Source organism: Gouania willdenowi, chromosome 10 (assembly GCF_900634775.1).
Source record: "Gouania willdenowi chromosome 10, fGouWil2.1, whole genome shotgun sequence".
NCBI classification, from domain to species: domain Eukaryota; kingdom Metazoa; phylum Chordata; class Actinopteri; order Blenniiformes; family Gobiesocidae; genus Gouania; species Gouania willdenowi.
In genome coordinates, this window is record NC_041053.1 from 21,726,093 (window position 1) to 21,751,972 (window position 25,880).

General features: G+C 39.8%; 3 protein-coding genes across 5 annotated transcripts; 2 read left to right on the plus strand and 1 right to left on the minus strand.

Moving 5' to 3' along the window:
- The first annotated feature begins 720 nt into the window (after positions 1 to 720).
- prelid1a (PRELI domain containing 1a) lies at positions 721 to 5,374 on the plus strand. The gene is made up of 6 exons (XM_028459928.1): positions 721 to 858; positions 1,473 to 1,605; positions 3,027 to 3,252; positions 3,334 to 3,447; positions 3,648 to 3,726; positions 4,803 to 5,374. The coding sequence occupies exons 2-6, from the start codon at positions 1,514 to 1,516 to the stop codon at positions 4,922 to 4,924; spliced, it is 633 nt and encodes a 210-aa protein (XP_028315729.1). The 5' UTR covers positions 721 to 858; positions 1,473 to 1,513; the 3' UTR covers positions 4,925 to 5,374.
- A 194-nt stretch (positions 5,375 to 5,568) lies between these two features.
- mxd3 (MAX dimerization protein 3) lies at positions 5,569 to 10,886 on the minus strand. Its single transcript, XM_028459805.1, has 6 exons — positions 10,693 to 10,886; positions 8,540 to 8,639; positions 8,404 to 8,433; positions 8,186 to 8,300; positions 7,929 to 8,094; positions 5,569 to 6,753 (listed from the first exon to the last, which is right to left on the minus strand). Exons 1-6 carry the CDS (start codon positions 10,760 to 10,762, stop codon positions 6,635 to 6,637), a joined length of 600 nt encoding a protein of 199 aa, XP_028315606.1. The 5' UTR covers positions 10,763 to 10,886; the 3' UTR covers positions 5,569 to 6,634.
- Positions 10,887 to 12,357: 1,471 nt separating this feature from the next.
- fam193b (family with sequence similarity 193 member B) lies at positions 12,358 to 25,566 on the plus strand. Of its 3 annotated transcripts, none has more exons than XM_028459802.1 (10): positions 12,358 to 12,652; positions 15,747 to 16,025; positions 17,007 to 17,193; positions 18,323 to 18,541; positions 19,305 to 19,713; positions 21,990 to 22,173; positions 22,264 to 22,497; positions 22,931 to 23,978; positions 24,970 to 25,045; positions 25,149 to 25,566. In XM_028459802.1, the coding sequence occupies exons 1-10, from the start codon at positions 12,494 to 12,496 to the stop codon at positions 25,243 to 25,245; spliced, it is 2,892 nt and encodes a 963-aa protein (XP_028315603.1). In that variant the 5' UTR covers positions 12,358 to 12,493; the 3' UTR covers positions 25,246 to 25,566. The 3 variants fall into 3 exon arrangements, with proteins under 3 accessions (XP_028315603.1, XP_028315604.1, XP_028315605.1); XM_028459803.1 differs by having other exon boundaries at positions 22,931 to 23,972; XM_028459804.1 differs by lacking the exon at positions 15,747 to 16,025.
- The last annotated feature ends 314 nt before the right edge of the window (positions 25,567 to 25,880 follow it).

The following is a 25,880-nucleotide window of genomic DNA, read 5'->3' on the forward strand; positions in this document are numbered from 1 at the left end:
TTTTTCAAAAAATAAATACCATTTTACATAAAAGTATACCCTCTGTGGGTTAATTTGAGAAGCAGCACTACTACCCATGTATATTCAACAGCTCAGTGCGTTTTAATTCAGAACATGTTTACGGTGCAGAGGTGATGGGGCTCATTAGCACTATTTATGGTGAATGTCAACACACACTAGAGTCAAACCACTGGCTTAGATATGGGGTGAGTGTATTGTGAGGTATTTTAGGGATTGCACTGAGCCCTGTCCTCATACTAACAGAGCATGTTTTCATATTAATTAATGCCCACTTTGTTAAACAGGCTTTCACGTTCATTTACAAGATCAGTGCCAGGTTTGACTTATATGCTTCTGGAAAATAGTATAAAACTATAAACACTCTATTAAACCCTTCAAAGATGAGTGGAAGCTGTTATAGCTGTGAGTTAGGGTCATATTAAACCCTAGCTATAGGGATTAAGGAAGGATGCAAAATAATAATTCATTTAGATGAAGTCCTGATATCGTTACAGTTTATTATTTTGCATAGAAAAAGACTAATTAAAAGAAAAAAGTACCGAATGACTAGTAACAACTTAATACAGTGGCTATTCATGTACCTGTAAATTATGTGCGCTAAAAAAAAAGGCGGAAAACCACCAAATATGGCAACGCTTCATGTTTATCTTTGAGACGGTCCTGTGCTGCCCTCTAGTGTCCATATGAGACATTACAGCTGCCTTCTAACCCGGATGTTTCGTCAGTAGTTGACCTTCTCCCTCATGTCTGACGCGATGTGTGGCAGCACCACGAAATCCACCCCGACTGGACTGAAACATATGTACATATGACTCTTTAATTTATATTGCTGTGCAGGTAACTATATTTTCTCTTTAACCGATATGGAAAACATTGTTTACGTTTCATTTATTGGTTGAAATGTGGACCATAAACGCCCCCATTCATTCATGTAAGTTAGCCTCTTGCTAAGCTAGCTAATGCTAATAGAGGAAGCGACAGTAGTGCATACGTGACAAACGTGCCTAACAGGTTAGTTGATGTTAGACTTTAGATTTTGACATGTTTATTGAACTCATTTTTTTTTTTTTATAGCCACAATGTAGTCTGTTGTCTACTGAGTGACTCTGTGTGTCACTAAAGTTGTTTTGTGTGTGTTTGACAGACGTCAATGGAGAATTATCGGTCTGTCTTTACTGTCACTTATTGGTCTTTAAAAGAGAAGAAGCTATCCACGTTGTTTTGTCTTTATATAAATAAAGATAAATATGCATACACATATTTATTTTTTTGATTTGATTTATTTATTTATTTAGAGCAATTTAATAAAATTAATATTTTTTCGATTTGTAGCCTAAATGGCTAATATACATGATATGTATTAACATAAATACACTCCATTCGCCTTCATGAATGCATCTGCTGCCTTTACATCTAGCTCTAGTCTAAAAAGTGTTGTTTTTTCTCCTCAGTGAGAACTTCCTGTGTGTCAACAGGAAAACCAAAGGGAACAATGGTGAAGTATTTCTGCTGTGCTGGTTTGCTAAAAACTACCTGGGACCAAGTTTGTATTGCATTCTGGCAACGATATCCCAACCCTTATAGGTGAGCAAGGGGTTAAAGAGTGCATGCATACACTATTGCTATAATACTATAACTAATGCTTGAAATAAGAGGTGATATTGTCCCACATGTATTACTTTATTAAGGTCATACATGAACATAAATAATAGTTGCGTCCTGATCCGATATTGACATTGGTCCGATATCAGCCAGAAAACGAATATTGGATTTTATCGGACTGCATCTATAAACTCCGATATATATTATTGATATTTATTCAATTGTAGAATACTGTAGATATTATGTTGAAGGATAAAATTTACCAAGTGTCTATAGTTTTGAACCCGGACCTCAGACAAATTTGACTATTATTCCTGTGTAGTGTAGAATAACCCTACCGCGAAAGCTTCCTACGGTAGACAATGGGCATGCACACCTGGCGCACTGCGCATGCACGTCCGTTATGTTGAAAAAAGGTAAGAATATTTCCTTTAATTTTTTGGGTTTGGGTTAGAATTAATGTTTATCATAGTGAGAAAATTTAAGGTAGCAAAATATTGTACGTATACGTGTAAATATTTACTATGTTATTGGTGCGCATGCGCCTGTAGGAGGCTTTCACGCGTAGGATTATTTTTCTCTACACCGGCACTTCCTGTGCGCATGCTCAGTTCCATCACTGCTAGACTTAAGGACGTTTCCTTCTGCTGATGTGGGTTTGAATCCCACTTCTGACATATGTATTTTTTTCATTTTAACATATTGAACACTGCAAATTCCACCTGCAAAAATACATTTAAAGAAGAACACGGGTCCGGCAGTGACAGGGACGGGTCCAGCAGTGACGGAACTACCCGTGTTCAGCTATCTGCGCGTGCAGACGCATGCGCACAGGACGTGCCGGAACTATAGTCAGGATTGTCTGAGGTCCGGGTGCGAACCAATAGCAACAGACTAAAATGTATGTAACCAATTGGTTAATAATAAATGGGTCAGTTTTTCTCATACCTACTGTTGCTGACTATTGTTCTGAGTAACAACACTTGATCAAGGCTTTTCTAACGTTCCACACTACAAAATAAATAATAAAAGTATGTATGATTCGAGCTGATATAGTATCGATATTGGTATCAGCCAATTCTCAAGGACGCAATATTGGGAACGTATCGGAAGTGAAAAAGTTGTATCGGGACATCCCTAATAAATAATTAAATAATATAGTTGTCCGGGTAGTATAATCCATCAATTTATCTTTATGGGTTATTGGGCAATGAAGCTCATATCAGAAAACATGGTTAATAATTGAAAATGAATTATCAATGTTTTTTAAGTGTTGTTGGGTCAATCTGCCTAATATTAGAAGTTATTTGTTGTAACTACACTAATTAAAAAAGCACTTTTTCCTGTTGTATGACTGAGCTCTTTTCTGTTCTAATTTTTGGCTCCTCCCCCTTCTTTCGCAGTAACCATGTCCTCACAGAGGACATTATTTTCCGAGAGGTCACCCCACAGAACTGCCTTGTTTCCAGACGTCTTTTGACCAAAACCAGCCGAGCTCCGCGCTGGATGGAGCGTTACCTTCCCAAGCAGATGTCCAGCTCGGCCTACATTATTGAGGACTCCATAGTGGACCCTCAGAGCAGGACCATGACCACGCTAACATGGAACATCAGCCACGCTCGCCTCATGGTAACGCTGACATACTGTTGCACAGAGTGACACCGCTGCCTTATTTTATTAGTGCTTAATTTTTTTTTTCCTATATCTCAGTCAGTGAAAGAGAGGTGCGAGTATAGAATTAACCCTGAGAATGGCAGCTGGACTGAGATAATGAGAGAGGCTTGGATCTCTTCTAATGTCTATGGACTCTCTCGGGCTATTCAGGTCAGTAGAGTGAACCCAAACTACTGTGTTGTGCTCTTTAATTGTTTTTCTCTCTGAGATGTTGCCTCACAGTGCTCCAAGCTTTCTGCCCGAGCTTCAACTTTGTGAACTCTTGATCGGAATTCTTTAGTTTTATTAAGCTCAGTCTGACTGAGCATGTAACAATGTAAGCATTCATGTTTCTGTTTCACCCGTTTCAGGAATTTGGACTGGCAAGGTTCAAGACCAGTGTTACAAAGACCATGAAAGGCTTTGAATATGTGTTAGCCAAAATGCAAGGTAAACTACTCACCCTGGATAGAGTGCATCTATTACACACCTTTCAGCACTTTTCTGTAATTAACATAATTAGTAGGGAGTGTTTGGTGCTGTTACACTTAGGGCTGTAACAATCTGATATTGATATCAGATATTAGGGATGTCGCGATACAACTTTGTCATTTCCGATATGATACCGATATTGAATGACTCATACATACTTTTATTACTTTTTTTTCCTTTAATAATAACATAATTTCTTATTTTGTAGTGTGGAATGTTCGAAAAGGCTTGATCAAGTGATGTCACTCAAACAGAACAATAGTCAGCAACAGTAGGTATGAGAAAAGCTGACCTAATTATTATTCACCAATTGGTTACATACATTTAAACTACAACATAATATCTACAGTATTCTACAATTGAATAGAATAAATAAAAAATGAATTTGGAGGGGGGAATAATCGGAAATTTGAATTCGATATTTGTTTTCAGGCTGATATTGGACCAATATCGTGTTGTTCTTTTTATTCCATCTTTTTGTCCGTGCCTCATAGGTACACATTCACAGTCAGCAACTGTACTGTTTGATAACATTCCTAAGGCTGTTTGTGAAAATTAAGCATAAACGGTGTGTTATCTAAATCACTGCCGGTCGCGGTAAATGTTAGCATTAGCATATACATGGGTTTTCCCATAGACATTACCATGAAGCTAGTGGACTTTTGTATAGTAGTATTTTTTTATCCCCCGCCACAAAATGTGGAAGGGGGATATAGGTTTGAACTCCATGCGTCCGTCCGAGCTTTTCTCAGAAACTGTTTAAGATACAATAACCAAACTCACTGTGTGACTTCAGGGTATCAATTCCTTGCTAGAGTTCAAAAATGAGAAACGCGCAATTATTTTTTCCAGAGTTATTGTCCTTGTTCCGTTTGTTTTGGGTGGTGGATGTTGATGACTGTCTTCTTGTTTTTATAAGAATTGCTTGTATTTATTTGGCTATGAAACAGAAATGTGCAGTTATCACCAGCGTTAGTTTATAAACAGTTGAGACCATTGTTATTGTTCTGATCATAACTACATCCTGTTTACAGGTGAAACCCCATCTAGAACTTTAGCAGAAACGGCCACAGAGCGCGCTCGAGAGACGGCGCTGGCAGCTAAAGAGAAAGCCAAAGACCTCGCCTCACAAGCAAAGAAGAAACAATACGTGTGATGAGCATTATGGGACAGATTCATATTCATCTCCTCCCACAAGCAGAGAGAGAGTGCCATCCTAATCATTAGACACCTCTGTGAGGATGCTTCAGAATCCTATGGTGATCGGACCATTAAAAGCCTTGAGCTGGGTTCAAGAGACTGTTCCAGTCTCACCTTCATGTAGCACTTGTTCCTCTAGAACTACGTGTTGAAAACAGAGAAATTGTGATTTATTTTGTCATTTTTTGCCTTACAATACAGCATCACACTTCTCATCAATGCATTCTTGTTGATTTAACTTTTATTCTTCCGTGCAATGACCTTTACTTTAATTATTTTGCTTTCCTCTAAATTAATACCTGAAGTGTTTCTACAATGACTGATCATCTCAGTGCTTTTCATTATATGATGTGTTCTGACTCTGAATGGAATATTAGCTTGTCAATAAATGGATGATTTATTTAAACAAGCTGAGTCATTGGGACACCCTAACTGAGTAAAGAATTTGCATTTCCTGATTGAAATTATTTCACAGCAACCGATAAACCTGAAAAGAAGTCTGATTCTAGCAGGTATTTGGAAACGTTAGAGAAGGAAAAAACTCTTGCCAATTTGAAAAAGAAAAATCAATGTGTAAAAAGAAAAATAACATTTATTTATCGAAAATATTTATTCATTAGAAAAAGCTTACACAGGTACAAAAATGCTACATTATATTACTGGGCAGAAGAACAGGTTTAAAAATAAAAGGAATAAGGCATCTTGCATATACAAAAGTGAAGGAAAAGAGCACCTTCGGTTATTAAATACATAAAAACAAACATGGTGTTTACTTGTACACAGCATTATTTGCATAATCATTACAAATAGACACTTCCTGCCTGGCTGGTGATTTTTGTTGTTTGCATTTTTTTGAGCCACAAATGCACAGGAACATGACTCTGGTGAGCTGCTTTTTCAAGAAAACGTTTAAAATGACTGAAGTTAGACTTGTGCAAGTAGCCCCTTAATGCTGTCACGTTTCTACGTAGGCGTCACAGCACTGAAATGTGTAGAAGTACACGAATGAATCAACAGTTGGCACTTCACCAAATACTAAATGTGCAAATGTGACCTGAAGAATTACTGTTCAATGCTTTCATTTCTTGGAACAACAAAAAGTTGTTGGAAACAATGTAAAAAAAAAAACACAAGTGCAACATGTGGACGGTTTGTGCAACAGAATAAAAAGCAAATACATGGCTGATGTGTAAACTGCGATAGGACGAGAGCACAGAATATAAAGAAGTGCATGCAGAAGATGGCCTATTTAACCTGATATAACTGAAATATAGTAATAAAGTCATACATAAGGCAGAATTCAGTTCAGAGAGTCACTAAAGAGTGGAATAATTTAAATTTCAATTAAAAATTAAAAAGAAAGACTTCACAAAGCACGTGAAGAATAAACAGCTGCTTGTATGACTGTTAGAAATCGCACACAGTGATGTTAACTGCTGTTCAGTGCAAATGGACACATCGCTCACTAAACCTGCGTTTAGCTTATAGTCAAACACCTTTCTTATCTTTAGGATGATTCCAAAAGATGGTCCTCTACACTTGTCAACAATCTTACAGTAACCTGTTTCTCCGACCTCCCACTGCCTTTCATTTTCTTGTTTTTGGAATGTTTTCTCCTCCGTTTTTGTCCTCCTGGTGACCTTGGGTGAATGTATGTTGGCTGCTGTCATAGCCAGGCTTTGCCCATGCTGGAGTAACAGTGATCAGGCCCAGTGTGTGTAATGCTCAGTCCATCAGAGGTCACACAGTCAAACACGATGCTTTCCACGTCAACCTCCACGTCCTCTGCAAAAGTAACACACAAAGATCCCATTAGATAAAGAAAACAAACACACAAACAACATCTGATGTGATCTCAGAAATCAGACAAATGTCTTCACTGTAAGGCTGCTGCTTGTAGAATAGAGGAACGTTTGCATTTCAAAGCTCTATTCAAGTGTTCACAGACACATTTTTTATAAAATATTTGCTCAAATGACTAAGGCTGGACGATATGGACCAAAACTCAATGGTTTTTTTTCTCAAAATGGCGATATACTGTACAATATAAATCTTGATACTTCAAATTCAAAGTATTCTGGGTTAAATTTGCCAATACAAAATGCCACACAGCTACATTTATTAACAAACAGCTGCACAATGTGTGCCACTTTTGGCTTTTTTACATCTAAGGGACAGCACGTGTGAGTGAGTTCTGTAGTGTGGCTGGATTAGGGAAATGTCTGTGTTAAAATGCACTCAGAAATCCATCTAACTGTGCTTTTCATGCTGTTCTTAGAAGTAAAGAAAGCAGCGACCCCTAAAACAAGTATTTTAATACGATATACTGTAGGTGATATAGTAATTTTCCATATCGCCAAAATAAAAAACTCGATATATATCTTGAATCTCGATATATTGCCCAGCCCTAAAATTAAGGTATTGTGCTTTTATTTTGAAGGTTGTGCAGAACATTACCGGTACTATCTTTTTTCACCAAATAAAAAGGATTTCACTATTACTTTATAAATGAAATGTATTGTTAAAAAAAAAAAAAAGAAAAAACACCATCTAAAGAGAGTACAACATTTTCCTCCTTCAATAATTAGTTTGGCTGTATGTTATTGAGTAATGGTGGTGATGGACTCTTCAGTGATTCTCAACTGGTGGGTCACAGACAGCTGGTCAAAAATGAATAAGTACTTCATGTCTCCCATGTTGAAACTTTTCTTTTGGCAGGCATGCTGTGAAATGCATGTTGCACAGGAACATATATAGATTTATGCTTTCAGAAAGATGATATATGTGTGTTTTCAACAGCCATTTTTAAAAAACTACATTTGATTGGTTGAATTCTCAAAAAAAAAAAATGTGGGTCCCAGGGTGACACCAGTTGAGAACCCCTGATCTAATGGGTCGAGGATGGAGTTTTCTTGTCACGGAAGCCGATGCATAGGCGGTGTAGTGCGTCTTTGACCTACCTCTATCTGAGTCTGACCTCTCTGAGGACATGGTGGACCCATGGCTGTTGTTCCTCATCCTCTCCGTGCCTCGCTGCAGCTGCTCCAGTCGAACGCGCAGGTTCTTCTGCTCCCAGCGTAGGCGACCCTTCAGCTGCTCCGCACGCTCGTCCTGCTCCTGCAGCTTCTGAAGCCAACAAAGAAATGAAAAGAGACGTATGAGACGGAGCGCTAATTGGAAAAAAAAAAAAAAATGTGTTGCTTTGTGGCACTTGTACCTTTATGTGCATCTGAGCCCGTCTGAGCAGGTTTAGGGTGGTGTTTCTCATCGAGTCAGATGACAGAGGAACCTGCTCTTTCAGCTGTTCCAGGCAGTGTCTCAGCTGAGCCCGTCTACAGAAACACATCAAAAACAGACGCTGGAGATGAACAAACGGACTGAGAATAAATCACAGCAGAGGAATTATTGATATCAAACAATAATTAAAATCAATACCTGTTTTTCTCCAGCTCATTGTGGACAGACCTGGGGTTAAAACATGGGATGATGCGGTTAGTATTAAACAATCAGTGTGTGTGTGTGTGTGACACACAGCCACACCTTTGTGTTTAACGTTACGTAACGTACTCACCTATTGCCACCGGCAGGTATTTTCTTCATTTTTTGTTTGTCTCTCTTATCAGACGGACTTGGACTGAGAGGCAGGACAGATGCGTAGCCATGTTCAGCCTCTGTGCAAAGAAAGAACAAATAAAACAAACAATAGGTTTGATTTATTTATTCATTCATTTAATTATTTACCAGGTTTTTCCCCAACTCAGCATAAAAACCCTTGTTAATACTTTTTACTAAATTACTATACCATGCATTCCATTCATTTGCATTATTTTTATTGGGATTTCAAGGTTTCCCCCTGAAAACTTGCTAAGCCTGGTGGTAGAGAAGCCCACCGTATTTTTGTAAAAAAAAATAAAAATAAAAAAATGTGAAATTATGACTATTATGTGTTATTATAAGCCATTTATAACCGATACTTAAACATAGAGTCTTACAAAAAGGCACAATCTTAAAATACGTTTTAAGATTACAATTACATTTTTTTCCCTACTTTATTTAACAATGTTCCTTACAGAATGTAAGTTTTTTGAACTTGTGTATGATTTTTTTTAACATTTGTTTTGATTTTTTTCACACAAGCTCAAAATAAAGTACATTCATTCAAGTTATTTTCCGCTATATGTAAATCAATATTGTGCTTATTAAATAGACGGACCTCATTTTAGTAAAATCCTCATTAAAAAGCGTTTTTTGTTTTGTTTTTGTTTTTTAAAATAAACCTAGTAAATATCTAGCCTAATGTTGGGTTCTTTTCCATGTACAATATTTGCTTTCTCTATGGAATTCTATCTATGTAAAATATGTGTTGATTATTGGGCGCGTGGGATAGTTTGCGTGTTCTTCCCATGCTTGCATGTTTTTTTCTCCAACAGACTGGCAGGTTGTACCAGGGACCTCTGTCACCCTGCACACTCGAGGCGTCAAACTCATTTTAGTTCAGGGGCCAAATATGTAGCAGTTTATCTTCAGTGGGCCACAGATTTTAGGTGGGTTCAATAGTCATTTCATCATTATTGAGCTCTAGTTTGCACTTCCACTTATAAACAAATGCTAAATATGTACAACACTGATGATCTCAAAGCAATAAGAGACAGATATCAGTCGTTGCAGGATGTTTACTTTTCATTCATTTAATTTTGTGACCCATTTTTATGTCATTTGAGGACATTTTGAAGAAAACTGCAGGATTCTGAAAAATGTAAGTTATTTTAATAATTTGAGATTAAAAATGACTTCCATCGTGTGATATAAGCATGCTAAGCTGCTAATATTGTGGAGTTTCATTGAATTTGTGTATTCATTTGGAGATATCTACAACTGGATATATTGGTAATTTACACGATTCATGGTTTCTCTGACTTTTTTTGCTTGCTGACACGGGCCGAATTAAATGCTCTAAAGGGCCAGATTTGGCCCCCGGGCCTTTAGTTTGACACAATGAAATGGTATAGAAAATAAATAGAATTTTGATGGTTATCCAATGGATTCATGTGCAAATTCTGTCCATAGGAAAGTTCATTTTTAAACTTAACTCCAATTATAACTGACAACACTGTGTGAAATGATTGTAATCGTGGTTTGTTTTTAAGTATGTGGTTGTAGAGAGTTCAATGTTAAAAATAGATGTTTATGTGTCCCCTGTGTGGATTCTAAGGTGCAGGACGAGCAGTATTAAATAAGTTAATGATAAATATCAGTGTTGGTGCTGAGGTGAACCTGATGATCCCTCCCTGCTGTCATCAGCTGGACGTTTTGTTTCCCATTTTGGCGCCATCTCCCACTCCCACTCCTTCTTTTTATTACACAACTCATCCCAAGCCTCACAAATATAGAAATGCCATTAAATGCGCACAACTTCAGAGCGAGGATTCAAACGTGCACTGCGTGCGTTGATCGCGTCCCCCTCATTCCTCACACTGAGCGTTGATTTCATTTTCAAACCAGTCCAGATTGGCGCCTTTCAGTACAATGATGAGACCTGTATGTAGGTCACTGAGTCAAACGGTGCAAACGCTCCCAAACACCGCCTCATATCCACCGATTAAATCGCATTTAACGCAGATATCAAAGCAAAGCGCTCCCGTAAAGAGATCTACGTGCACATGTGATTTAATGTGTGCATCGTTAACACAATAAAGCAGCAGCAGCCCCGTGCGCTACACTCACCCCGCTCTCTCCTGTCCAGAAACTCCGCAGCGCGAAGGAGAGCCTGAATGTTGCACATAGTTCCCTCCATGATGATTATCAAGTCAACAATAAAGTATCAGCGAAACAAAACAAACAACAACTGTCAATAAGGGTCAGCACAGCCGAGCAGATCAAGTGTCTGTGTCTCAGTGTCTGTTACGTCCTCCTCAGCCCTGAGCACCAACACTGGCGCTGCGTTCAGGGAAAATCGGACAACTCAGAGATTATATTTCCATTGGCTACAAAAACCCGCTTAATTCAACCACAAAAAGACGTGCAAATACTGGCAACTCTGTATTAAAAAAATGAGAATCATCGTTATCATTATAGTATACCTCTGTCTGTCTGTGTGTGTGTGTGTGTGTGTGTGTGTGTGTGTGTGTGTGTGTGTGTGTGTGTGTGTGTGTGTGTGTGTGTGTGTGTGTGTGTGTGTAATTTGGACGTCTTAAGCATACATTTCCGTTTATGCAAACTTAGCAAACTTTTACTCTACTGAAAATGATTAAAAATGCATTCTTAATATTAAATTCCTAATTTATGAAACTGTATTTTTTACGCTGTTTAATATGTTCTCTTTACTATTTTTCCTAGTTCTGTCAAATCATATATAGTATTTCCAACAGCGTGTGCATGTCAGTGAAGGCATCGCAATGTAGACGTATTACGTCGTTATTATCCCTTCAAAGCAAAAGTCCCACCTTCATTTCACAGAATAAAGATATAGGACACTTTATTTTTAGTTTATATATTTTTACTGTATTATTATATAATTTTGTTAACAAATGGGCTATGTTTTTTTCTTCCCACTTATCGCTAAATGCTTGTTCATGTGGATCTTTCTGTCTTTCTGTCTGTCTTTCTTTCTTTATATTTTATTAAGCGCTCTGAGATGACTTTGATGTAATTTGCGCTATATAAATAAAGTTGAGTTGAGCTGAGTGTATTTAATCACTTAGCAATTAATATATCTGTATTGCCATTGTTTAAAGCAAGTGAAAATAGGCAAAACATGGGGAAAGAATCGACACATACATCGACGATTCAAATCACATTTTTGTCTGAATTTAAGTTTGAATTTTTTTTTTTTTTTTGATAAATAAAATTGGGCCAAGCTCATTTTATTCTCGATGTTTTTTCATTATAAAAATCAATTTTAATTAAAAAAACAAGAGTGAATTTACTCTTTTTTATTTTTAAAAAATACATCTCAATTTAAATTGATTGACGTTTCAACAAGAAAGTGTTTTTTTTTTTTTTTTTAATTATTATTCAGTGCAACTCGTCAATGAAAAACTTAATCTGAAACATTATTTGCGCCTGCTTGTTCACCCCGAAAATCGAATAATATATGTCTGTCACAGGCACCGACTGTTTATATATGTAAAAAAAAAAAATAATAATAAAAAATAATAATAATAATAATAATAACTAAATCAAAATACGATGAAAGCGAAAGTAATAAACAAAGAGTTAAAATTCTGAAATAAAATAAAGGGCAAACGTAAGGGAGAAATGGTTGCCCCTACTAAAGATGGCGTCTTCTGGCTTCACGGGCAGAATGAGGTTACAACTGTTCACTCCATATGCAAGTGAAGTCTCTTAGCCAGTAGTATCTTTAACCTTTGAACTCCTGTGTGTGCCAGTCCTCCGCCATATTCACTGTTGTCTTGACTAAAGGAGGTAGAGAACATTTTGAGATCCAAGAAGAAACGAAAGTGTGCGCCTAAAATAATCTAAACTGGTGCAAACTTGGCCAAAGCGTGTTAATAACAGCATCGTTATGGCGAGGAAGAAAAGCAAGCAGCAAGGGGTCGCCCAGAAGGAGCTAGTACCGGGACAGCAGGCTGTACCGAAGAACCCAGTCTCTCCCGGCGATGCAGCTGGCGGTGGCGGCGGAGATGCTGGGCTGGATCGGCTGGCCACTATCATGGCAAACCAGGTAGCTAACACCAAGCCAGTGTGTGCATTTAAAGCATCTCGGCTAGCCTGAGTGCTAACGCAACACAGCTAAACCAAGCATCCTTCGGTGTTTTTATTTTTGTGCAGCCACATCCTGCAGGGGGTGAACTTATATGCACCCACTCATCGATGAGTAGCTCTTATAATGGTGAACGTGGGGGGCTTTTACGTCGATTAGTGTGGAATTAATTAAATAAGAGGTTCAACTTAGCCAGCAGGTCCTCTGCCACCAGGCGGCTATAATGCTCCGAGCCCAGCATTTAAGTCTGCCTCTCAAACCGGACAGGTGACATTGTGGCTCGGACAGGTCGTCCCATTTCTAACGCGACCAACTCTTCCTCCGCCCAGCTAGCTTTAGCCATAGGCTAGCTGGTGTACCGCTTCAACTGGTAGCCCTTTAAACTGGGGACTGACTTACCATTGCTTCACGGGTGTTATTAGCATCCATCAGGTGTAGAAACTGGAAAATAAAGTTTTATATTTGTCCTATTCTCACAATAACCACCAGCGCATGTATGCTTAGATTAAGATACACTTTTCGCGATATCAATAACTTTCTGTTGGTTTTGTTGTGTGTAATGTTTTCAGTGACACGGTTATATAAGAAATCAGAAACACATGATATTTCATCACGGTTGTACAGTCGTGAGCTGGAAAGATACACGTTTTACAGAAAGATTTGCGTTCCTTTGTGTGTTCATCTGTCGTTACTCCTAGCAACCGTCAACGCAATGGGAAGGTCGTCACCAGTTAAAGCGGTCACTAGTTGAACCGGAACACCAGTCTGTGTGTCTTTCGCTAGCGTGTTACAAACGTGCTCAGTGCTCTACACTTGATCTCATCCGAGTTAGACACTCAGCAAAATATAGTTTAATCCAGTGTATAGTGGGTTTGCATTACGGGGAGCGAACACACACTTTTCTAGTGAATTGGGAGTTTATTTGTTCTCATTTTATCCCCACACCGCTTTGATTCGTTGAATTGTGCCTCGGCAGCTAATGTCAAAAAGTTTACTCTCAGCTTGTTTACTAATAATGCGTGTCTAAAACAGAGAGTAGTGGTGATTTATCCTTAAGATGGACTCAAACATATCAATAATAATAACAATAACAATAATCATAATCATAATAATATAAATAATAAATGACACGCTGCTGCTTGACAGTTGCCTCTGTTGGACATTAGAAAAGCTTGTATCTGTTCTCACTGAAGCATGCACAATTTCTCTGAAGCACGATTTCACATTACGCTATTATAAACTGGGTCACCTAGAAGTCCTTATCAAACTGATGATATTTTAATAATTCTTCAGTTTGTTAGTGGATTTTGTTCCACTCCCTGACATTACTCTGTGTCTTTATTTGTAAACACTGTTTCAAATATTGTTGTTTCAATGCTGTGCCACAGCTTCCGAGATATGTGAAAGGCAGTGGCTATCCGTAAGGTAAGGTTGCCGTATCAGTATTCCGACATTTGATCTGTACGCAGCACCCCTATTTGGCCAGTTTCGGTCACGTGATAGGTCAGTCATTGGTCAGTTTAGGTCACGTGACTAAGACTAAACCTTACCCTAAAACTAACCCCTAACTCTAACCCAAAAAATTGTTGCGATATTGGGTTAGAACCTAACCCTAAAACTCTTCGTACGTGTACTTCGGTAACCGTATCAATAGCTCCAGGTGTTCTCCGTACAGCAACCGCACAAATAGACACTTCCCATGAGAGAGGTCGCTGTGTTAAATATGTTAAAATGAAAATATATTTGACCAACGTGGGATTTGAACCGACGTTAGCGGAAGGAAGAATTCTTGTGTGGCACTTTAGACCACTCGGTCGTCCTGGCACGCTGAAAACACACAGACACATTATGCTTTGTGGCCCAGAAAACACGAAAACAGTCCATGGTCCCGGAGGCTATTGATACGTTTCTTTATCAATAGACACTTTGTATGAGAAAATACACTTTACATTAAGAATACACTTACCTTTGTATTTTTTTATTCATATAAAACTGTTTACAAGTCATCTATGAATATTGTAGCTCTGTGTGGAATTCTAGAAAGACAGATTCTGGGATAAATTTGCTGATGCAAAATGCCACACAGTTACATTTAATAACAAACAACTGCACAATATGTGCCACGTTTGGCTTTTTCTCCTATAAGGGACAGCACATGTGAGTGAGTTCTGTAGTGTGGCTTGTTTAGGGGAAGGTCTGGGTTAGGACGTACTCAGTAATCCATCTAACTTTTCATGCTGTTCTGAGAAATAAAGAAATCAGCGTCTCCTAAAATGAGTATTTTAATACAAAATAAGCCATAAAATAAAAATATATCATCATAAGTGATATTGTAGTTTTCCATATTGCCAAAATAGAAATGTTGATGTATCTTGAATCTCGATGTATTGCTTAGGCCTATGTACTCCCCTGATGTTATTGTGTTATAGATGCACACACACATTATTGTAAGGAATCTTCATCAAGCCTATTTGATTCCTCCAGTCTGTGTGGGTGCTTTCACACCTGTTAGTCCGGTAGACTGGTTTGATTGGGCCCAAAAGTTTTTACATAGTTGCGATTCTCAACGAGTTGGGTTCTCATTCACACACGTGTTTTTGCAAACGAACCTGCTACTATGACTGAACTACGAAAATTGTAAAATGCTAATCTGCTTATACTGTATTTCTGAGGCACTGTACCTCCTCTTTCAACCACGTTTGTCCCCGATTCATCGTTTTTTTTGTGGAAAAACCTTTCATTTGTAGTGTTTGCTCATGTAGTCCGTTTCCTTTGGGTCGGTGTGAACATGAAAAATTAGGCTAGAGTGGATCAGCAGATTTGATAGTATCTCTGTTTACGGGCAGGCATGTGTCAGTGTTTAAGAAAACTCACTGTTTAGGAAAGACAATGCATTTAAGTGATTTTTTTTCTGCTTTTTACTGCTTATGATGAAAGTCATATCCACCCTGTACCATCTAATTAGATTAAAAACATACAGCTCTGTAACTGACGGTGTTTCCCCTGTCACTTTGGAGCGGATCATAAATGTCCAACTGTCTCTACCTCTTCCCAGCCGATGCACACCTGCTGCCTCCTCTGCCACCGTGAGTTTAAGGACTGGGGTGCAGGCGCTGTCAACGGCTTTCCCGGGGCTAATGGAACAAAGCTGGCTGATGCCGTGCCTGCACTTTCCCAGGCCTTGTTAAGGGAGGCACCAGGTCGCAAGCTGGCTGATGCAGTGCCCTCGCTGTCTCAGTCCCTGCTGGGAGAGGTGCCTCTGTGGATCTGTCAGAGCTGCTGCAAAAGTGTGGAAGAGGAGGAGAGGCGAAGCACGCAGGAACAGCCCACACCGGTAAATAAAGGCGGCTGATTCGGGTCATATGTTTGGAGCCTTTTTCACAACTTCTGTTTACTGCTCTATAGTGAGATATTATTTTGTTGTTTGGGCTGCTTAGGGTCATTTGCATGCGCTCCCTAGGTTAACCTGATTTTGGCTGAAGGATTTTTTGAAGGCGTGACTGTTTAGTCTCTATGAAGTCATTTATTTTGTATTTATCTGCTTGGAAAAAATATACTTATGGTTTTGATATGATCATAAAAACATTTAGATTTATTTTAGTTTTTAGACATTTTAGTTTCTTTTTATGTAAGGCAATAATCAGGAGGATGGGAGTGATTTCAATACTAGAGATAATCGTGTGTCCAATGTAAAGGTTCAAATATACTCGGGCGGGCCCCGCTTACATACTTGAGCGCACCACCGTGTAGTAGTTTCCATTAAAATCCTACATGTCCCATGTTAGTGCTTCTCTGTAGTTCTTATACTCCTGGGACGTGTTTTAAAGGTGTCGCTACTCTTGTAGCTCATCTGCCAGTTTCTCCTCTAAGCTCGTGTTAATCTCTCCTGCTCTTTTTCACCAGGCAGATGAAATACAGGTCGGTGTTACATTTAATGCGGGTCAATAGGGTGCTGAGCAGTGTTTTGTGTGACACCAACTACGCGGAGAAGTCAGCGCGGTCGTAAAAACTGAGATTTGCATTTAATTGGCCTGGCAGACTCCGCGCAGACTTTGTTTTGCGGGTGTCCGCCCCAGTATGTTAGAGCCTTAATGCTGTCCAGCTCCTCTTGATTGGCTGAAAGCTATACTATTACTTATACTGTAATTATATTGCTATAGAACATCAGTGCCCTCAACATTGGACGCAGGATTCTGCTGGAAGGCCACAGTTTCATTAGGCATATGACAGCATATGCATAATAATAACAATATAAAAGATTCTTATTAGGGCTGCATTTAGCATGAATCTATTTTTCCACCTCTCTTTTGTTTAGGTACCGTTGTCACACTCTTCCTCCTGTAAGTCCCAAAGCTGTGGGAATGGTTACCCGGAGCAAAGCACCGTGGATTGGGACCCCAGTTCTTTCCTGTCAGCCCACAAACTGTCAGGTCTCTGGAACTCTGCCCACGCCAATGGAGGCGAACACTGCAACCACAACACTTCTCCACACTCACCACAAGGTCTGTTAGCCTGTTACAGAACATGAGAACACAATTTATACAGTGAGGTTAATCAATGATCACTTCAGACTGTACACAGTTTTATTTTATTGTAATAGAAATCATTTTCTATTTAATTGGCATGTTGGCATGGCAACTTTGTTATTTAGTAAGCAATAGATAATTGGCCCTCAAACAACATTTCAAGATGCACTACCTTAAACATCTTTGAGTCATTGAGTGAAAAATGGGATTTAACGTGATAATATTAGAAAAAACAGTTATTTTTAAAAAGTATACGAGGTACATTTCGCTTAAGATCCAAGAACATAAGGTTATATGGGAGTGTTTACGAATGGAATGCTGAAAATGCGTATCATGACTTGCTGTCTACTGTATGTAACAGTGCTTTAGAACATCTCAGTTGACTGCAGCTAATGAAGATCCCAATGTGAACAAGCTCTCAATAAGTGCTTAGTTAGGATCACATTTTTTTTTTTTTTAACCAACGTATACATTTATTTTTGGTTGATAGACCAAGTATATAAACAGTGTCACGTTTGAGTTTACTGATGTTTTTTAAGCCCTATTGGACTTTTCTTTTCCTATAGCGACTTGTTTTTTCTCAGCTGTAAAATATTCTAAAAATAAATAATATTGTAGGGTTTCGTAAGATATCATGAAATTAGCTATTATAGAGTAAGTTAAAGCAGTAGACACCTTTTTTTTAAAGGTTTTAACGTTTATAAGGGTTTTATCCCAATTGGTTAAAAGACCTTGAAATGCTGGTTTCAGTGATATATGTTAAAGAGTCGGACATGCGGAAACAGGATTTTAAATGGAAATAATCATTTCACTTTAGAGAAACTGTGTACTAAGTGAATTCTAAGATGATAACATGTATTTGTAAATAAAAAAAATCAGTTTACTTGCATAACATACTGTATGGTTGTGTGTCTTTTAAGGTTCTCAGTCATTTAAAACATGGTTTGGTACATTTTTGAGAGGTAATAGAACTTTAGATACCTTCAAATAAAATGAAATGTTGCACATTAGTCCAACAGTCTTTGCTGTATAATATTTCACAAATCTAACATTTATTTACCTTATATTTATGTTACCGTGTAATTTTTCTCTTGCCTGTCTGCAGGTGTAACATTAGGTTCAGCTTTTCATGAAAAAAGAGTACTCCATGAAGCACCTGGGAAATCTGCAAAAACATCAGGGGCCAAAGTTTGTCCGTATAGTCACCCGTCATCCCAGAATTCCAGTGGATCCACTGCTGGAAGCCCCTTGTCTACCTCAGCAGACCTTTGTATGACCACACCCAAGCACTTCAAGACCATGTGTCGTCGACCCACACCACCAGGTAACGTCTTAGAGGAAGAACCCGGGTCAAAACATTCATGTTAGTTTTAGTTGGTTTGACTAAAATGACTCCTAAGTAGTCTTTTCATTTTAAAATATAGCCACATTAATATATCACTAGCTGGGTTTCTAATACAGATTTTCGCAAAATAAAAGCGATATTTCTAAATGTCGACAGTCTAATTTCACTTTGAACGTGTTTCCATTGAAGGTTGTTTTGGGCAGGAGCCTCGTAACTCCCGTGAAATCTCATCCCACGAGACTTTGCTGCAGAAAGATGGATGCTCAGAACCTCCTTATAAATCTCCGTATTCCTTTGTTGTTTCACGTCTAATGTGGCGGTAATAATGTTAAGTATAATGCTAAGAAATGTCTCGGTCTCCTTTTCTGTTTACATGTACAGCGCCATTTTGGTTCAGACAGCAGTGGTCATGTAACCATGTACCTCACATCAAAAGTGTTGTTTCCATAACACTTTTGCAACATTTCAATATCGAAATGTCGAAAATTCCTCCTCATTAAAGCATAAAAACCTTTTAGTGATATTTGTCTGTTTGTTTTTGTTCAGTTGTTTCCATTATCAGTTTTTATTGCGCAATTTAGATTTTGTGCAGTTCCAAGGGTAATGGAAACCTAGCTAATGTGGGCTGTAAAGAGCCAATGCTTGAATTTTGGTGGAAGTGAGACTGAAATATAGAGACAGGACAGAAATGGAGGAAAACAGTGTACATTTTGTGTTCATCTTATTTCTGTCTATTCCTCAGGTGAAGCCTTCCACCCCACTGAGCACCATCAACACACGGACCTATCAGTACCCCCCAACAGTCCCACAGGCCTTTCATCCCAGCATTCCTCCCTTCTACCCCCCAAGCCAAACTCCGGGCAGCACGGACAAGTGTCCTCCTGTGGTTCAGTTGTGGCGGCCCACGCTCCCTTTTCCCCACTGGTACCAAGCCTTCATAGCCCCTCAGCAAAACTCAATTCTCTAAGTCCAGATAGCCCAACATCTGTCCACAAACTTAGTCCATGCAAAAACTCCCACATTCCCGCCGTGAGCACCCAGCACAGCAAACTGGGATCGTCTGTCATGAGCTGTAACCACTCCTGTAACGGTCACAATCCAGGGACGGTGGCCGCCTCCAATGTCAATCATCTGACAGCAGGGGCCTGCAGGTTAGTTACAGCATGCCTCTCTTTAACCTCCAATTTCCACCACATCCATAACTGCTCCGAAACCACAACGCAGCTGATAGGTTTCCATTAAAGTCAATGTGCCAATTTCCACTGCATCCGAATCTGCTCCGGCACAGCTGCGTAACTGCTGCAGCATGTTACGCAGCTGGTGCTGTGCAGCAGCAATTTAACAAAAAACTAGAACTGCAAGCAGTTATGAAAGGGGGCCAAGCCTTCCCGCGCGACTCGGCCCCCAGGTTTCGTGGAGCCCGTGGAAGTACGTCATGAAGGATGACGAGCTCGTGGCGAGCGTCAGGACACAGGCCAACGTGCCATTTGCTGTGAACAGGTGGATATGAAGTTTTGGAAGATGTGATTTAAAGTGTGAAAGTTACAGGCCAAAATGTGTTTGCACCCATTATAGCGCCACCTAGTGGTGCACTTTTTGGTATGGTTGATCTGTGTGCTCCTCTATAGTTACGCTGTAAATTTCACAGCCCTCAACATATTACTTCTGCTGAAATAAAGGTTTGTTTATTTATATGTTATGTAGTAATAAGCCATGCCCACATTGACCAATCATGATTAACTTCGAGATACGGTCCCAGGAGCGACCCAAGGTCATACCCAACAAATTTGGTAAAAATCGGTAGTGCCATTTAGGAGATATAATTGCAGTGCCCCCTAGAGGCCTAATTTATTCAAATTTGGCTCATACACCCACAGTCACATGGCAACCAAGGGTCTCTGAATTGGTGGTGTTAGAAATTATTTTGACCAATATATGCAACAGTTTGCATTTTAATAGCTGGCTCGAGAACTTTACTCGTTAATATTTTGTGCATATTTTGCCTGAACAAAATTTTTTGCTGAACTGTAGATCAGGTCCAAATGAAGACTCTACGTGCCAAGTTTCACGCTGATTGGACAAAACCCCAAAAAGGAATTTGAAAAAGTAGGTTTTTGATATGTAGTGACTTACAAAGAGCAATGTGCTGTGGGAGTGGGCGTGGCCTATGTCAGAAAATGCGACTCTATGTAGGGGACATGTGGATATGAATTTTATGAAGATGTGAATTAAAGTGTGAAAATTAAGGGCCAAAATGTTTTTGCAATTATAGCGCCACTTAGTGGCGCAATTTTTGGTATGGGTGGTCTGTGTGGTCTTCTATATTCACCCTGTAAATTTCACTGCCCTCAACATAAAAATTCAGCAAAAATAAATGTTTGTTTATTTATGTGTTATGATGTCATTAGCCACGCCCACTTTGACCAATCGCAAATAACTTTGAGATATCGCCTCAGGAGGGACCCAAGATCATACCCTCCAAATTTGGTAAAAATTGGTTGTGCCATTTAAGAGATATAAATATTCGTTATTTGTAGCGCCTCCTATTGACCTACATCATTCAAATTTGGCGCATTTCCTCACAGTCACATGCCAACTATGGATCTCAGATTTGGTGTTGTTAGCATTTATTTTATATGCGCCAGTTCGCATTTTTATTGCTAGCTAGAAAACTTTACTTGTTAATTATTTGCGCATAATTTACTTGAACAAACTCATTTTGATAACTGGATATCACGTCCAACTGAAGACTCTACGTGCCAAGTTTCACGCTGATTGGACAAAACCCCAAGCAGGATTTTCGCAAAAGTAGGTTCTCCAGTTTTTGCGATTTTACTCCGAGAAAAGTTTAGGCGGAAATGGACGTGGCCTAGCCCAGGTAATTCAGTGCTAGTCAAAGAATCTGTGGATATGAAGGTTTTAAATTTGCAACAAACGGTGTGGGAGATATTGGCCAAAACACGTTGACCTTTGCTATAGCGCCACCTGCTGGTGGATATTTGTGAATTTTTGCTTCCAAGGTCCCCTGGGGGTTTTAGACCCAACCACCAAAGGGCATCGTCCTACCTTGCACGGTTTATTCTGCAGCACCACTTTTACCAACGGAACTATAAAAGGTAACAATAATAATAGAAATCCTTACGATTACAATAGGGTTCCTAGCACCGCTGGTCCGAGGAACCGCGTATGCTTACATACGCGGTTCCCTGGCCCCGCGGGCTTGGCCCCCTAATAAGCCTGTACGGGATCTTCTGAGTCCTTGCTGCAACAGATACACAGCATAACCGCAGGCGGTGGGTATTGCCAGACAGCAGATTGCACTGCAGTTATGCAGCAGAGCAGTTCAGGATCCAGTGGAACTCCAGGTTTAGTCTGTCATAGTGAGAGGTGTGAATGTGAGTTTCATCTAGGCTGTTTGTTTCTACAGGGACCAAGCATGTAAGGGCCACAAAGTAACAAACGGGACGTTATGCCATCCACCGTCTGAGATGGAGGAGGTGGAGGATGAAGACAGCAGCTCTGAGAGAAGCTCCTGTGCCTCCTCCTCCACCAACCAGAAGGACGGGAAGTACTGCGACTGCTGCTACTGCGAGTTCTTTGGACACAATGCGGTACTATTAAGCTCTTTATCACATCTTGCATTTAGTTTGTTTTAATTACCGTCAATTAATAAAATGGCTTGCTTTGTCATTTGGGCTCAGCCTCCAGCTGCACCGACGAGCCGGAACTACGCAGAGATCCGAGAGAAGCTTCGCTCACGTCTCACGCGACGCAAAGAGGAGCTTCCTCAACGTCAGGATTCGGAGCTGACGGTGGCTGGTGCCATCGACAACCGAGACGTAGACGAGCTGCTCGATTTTATAAACAGTTCAGAACCCAAACCTGTCAACAGTGCCAAGGCTGCAAAAAGGGCTCGACACAAACAAAAGAAAAAGGTACATTATTGGACATTTATTTTTTGCAATGATCAAAATGATTGGATATTGTGAAGTGGGAAAAACTTTTTAGACACTTAATAATGTTCATTCTACTTGAAATATTTATTTTTATGTGTTTGTTAATTAAAAAAAAAAAAAAAGATTAGTTAATCATCCCTTAGAAAAACGACTGACTCAAAATGTCTTATAATGGCTATATTTGGGGAAAAAAACAATTGAATAAATTGGATGGTTTTTAATATTTTAGTGTTTTTACATAAAAGGAACAGCAAAAAAGCTTTAGTGATTCCTGAGATCAAATAATTTCAGCCTGTTTAGTATTTTCTAAAAAATAAAAAAATATGTTATAATTTGGATGTTGACTGTTAGTCCTTTTTAACGCTCAAGTTTCCACATGCATTTGAATGATGTTTGAAGTGGTCTGTTGCAGGAGAAGGCTCAGCAGGGCAACATGGGAGCTGCAGGCAGTGACCCCCACTCCAATCCATCTGAACCTGCTGACGAAGCCATCCCTGACGGGCAAGGGACGAGTCGACTGCTCGACTGGCCTCAGATGGAACTTGAACGCGTCAACAGCTTCCTTACGAGTCGTCTGGAGGAGATTAAGAACACTATCAAAGACTCAATCCGGGCCTCGTTTAGTATGTACGACCTCAATCTGGACGTCAATGACTTCCCAAAGAAGGCGGCCACATTGGAGGGCAACCATTTACTCTCTCATCTCAATGGTTCCTCTGACTTGCAGCAGATAGACCTTGATCTTTCTCCACTTTCACTGGGTACATTTAAGAGCCACTTGGACCTAGTTAATGGGTGGGAAGACACAAATAATGTCTCCTCCCTTAGCTCCACAGTGTCAGGAGTCAGCGCTGCTTTAAAGGATGTCCAACGGTTACACAACACGCCCAGTCTCTCAAAGCTCATCAGAGTTCGGTCCCCTGAAAGATGCAACTTTTCAGCAACTGACACTTTGCCACAAGTGCCAGCCCAAATGATGCATAAACCGAAGGAAGACGCACCTGACCCCAAAACCACAGCGGTTGGAAGTAATGGCGCAAAGTCGAAGAAGAATAAGAAACAGCAGCAAAAGCCGGAACTGTCTCTGCCAGAGCAAAACTCAACTAAACTAACCAAAGCTGCCACAGGAAACGAAGCACAGAGAACCAATGAGTCGAAAGAAGTTGCTCCGAATGGCTTAAAGTCTGGAAACAAAGCATCTCAGCACACTGCAGACAACCAAAAAAACTTGGCCAAGAAAGCAGAAGAAAACCGATTGTCTAAACATGTTGCAAATGGAGCAAACGGTGCTCCAGTGAGTGTACAACGGGCAAAAGCTGACCCAGAGACACGAGGAAGCCGAGGGGAGCAGGATCCAGAAAGCAAAGCTCCGCCCACAGCGTCAGCCAATGGGCCGCAACTATCTAAGGGCAAGAACAAGAAGGGCAAGAACAAGGGAGAAAAATCCAACCGCGGTATTGGTATGAAGTCAACTCTCATACATTAGACTGAGGGTGCTCTCAGTAATACCTCTTTGGTCCGCACCATGATTAGTGTCCTCTCATAGTCTGGTCCTTTTGCGCTGGTGTGAAAGCTCACTCAAAGTCTGGTGCGGACCAAACAAGCGAAGTCTGGTCCTTTGTAAAGTGTGGATCTCTGTTCACCTCAATTGAAGCCTGGTACGGTTTTTACGATGTGAGAAAGCAAACCAGGACCAAATATAGGAAGTGGGACCAAATATAAGACATGGCATTGAAACGCAATTGTGACGGAGCAACTTCGTTGGTGACTGGGCAACGGCACACAGCAAGCACACAAACTGTTGTCGCGGCAACGGGCATGCACCCACACGTGGCTCCTGCGTCGTGCAGGCAGCACGCAAACATACACACCACAAATTTTCACACTCCCTTCCGTATTACTTGCACATCATTCATTTATTTCACTTCTCTCTCTTCCCTAAATTGTTAATGTAGCCAGCCATGGGTGCACTCTTGATTGCTCTATGTTTCACCTGCTCATACCATCTCGTCTACAATATTACATCCTGTGCCTCGGAGCGCCGACAGGCAAGACAGGGCAGCGTCATCTTTTAATTACGTTTTTGGGGAGTTTGTTTTAGGATTTTTTTGAGAAAATGTATTTTTCCTGACCAAAGTGCTGTTTTTGTCTTCTTCTTCGCCTAAGTGTTCACAGTATTTCACTCAGGCGAAAAAGAAGGTGGAAGTATTCTGTCCAAAGGCATCTGACCGTTTTGCCCGCATGATGTTTAGACAGTTTGGTACGCTTGGCAAAGAGTAGTGCGAAAACGGACCAGACCAATTTTAAATGCAATAATGTTGCAGATTCACCGCCTGAACCACACCGATTCTACTGGACTATATATGTGAATGTGAAAGCACCCTTTGTTTAATGTTTAGCAACTACTGAGTTTTTATTCTCTGAATTTAACGGTCTGTCTTTATTTTGTAGATGATGTATTTCTCCCTAAAGAAGGAGATCCAACAGACATGGATGAGACTGATCGTGAAGTGGAATACTTTAAAAGGTAAACACCGCTGTACATTTGTCATTAAATGGTTTTGCTGCCGCCTCAAAACTGGGATCTAATTTGTATAAATTTCACCTCATCTCTATATTTGTTTTTGTAGGTTTTGTCTGGATTCTGCGAAGCAAACTCGGCAGAAAGTAGCGGTGAACTGGTCCAACTTCAGCCTCAAAAAGGCTTCTTCCAATGCAGCTCAATAACTTGGATGATTACCAGAGAAAGCAAGAACTTGACTCAGATGCTTTTAGTGGAACCCTGTTTGGCTCGGGGCCTTCTCTCATTCCCTGTTTTGTTTTTCTTCTTTACTAAGCCAAGGGACCCTGGTTGAAAACCTTTACTTGCCAATCAAAGAACTGAAACAGCCAGGGACATCCTCAAGGCCATCTCCACCCTTTGCTCTTACTGCATTGTCCCCTAAATGAGATGCAAAAAAGTCTGTTGAAACAACTGCATCCATGTGCTTACGTATGTAGTATGTAAACAGTTACATGATTAAATAAATGTTTTTATCACAAACCTGACATATTTAAACTTGTTAACCTTTTTAATTTTGGCCAGTTCAGGTTAAAGGTCCTCGTCGTTTACATTCTGCATCGCTAGTTTAGTCTCAGTCAACGCTAGAGATTATTCGTCTTTGTACAACAGTCAGAAAGAAAGGACGCATTTGCAGTGATTGAGAGGAAAAACATTTCGCTTTCTGCAACTATTGTGTTAATTGCTTCTCAAGAAGGCAGCAGTGCATGTGTTGGTTTCTCTTTGGTTTGAAATGAATTGCATTTTTAATGCAGGTACTTTGCTTTTGACTAAAGAAAATGATGTATGTTAGGCAGCACTT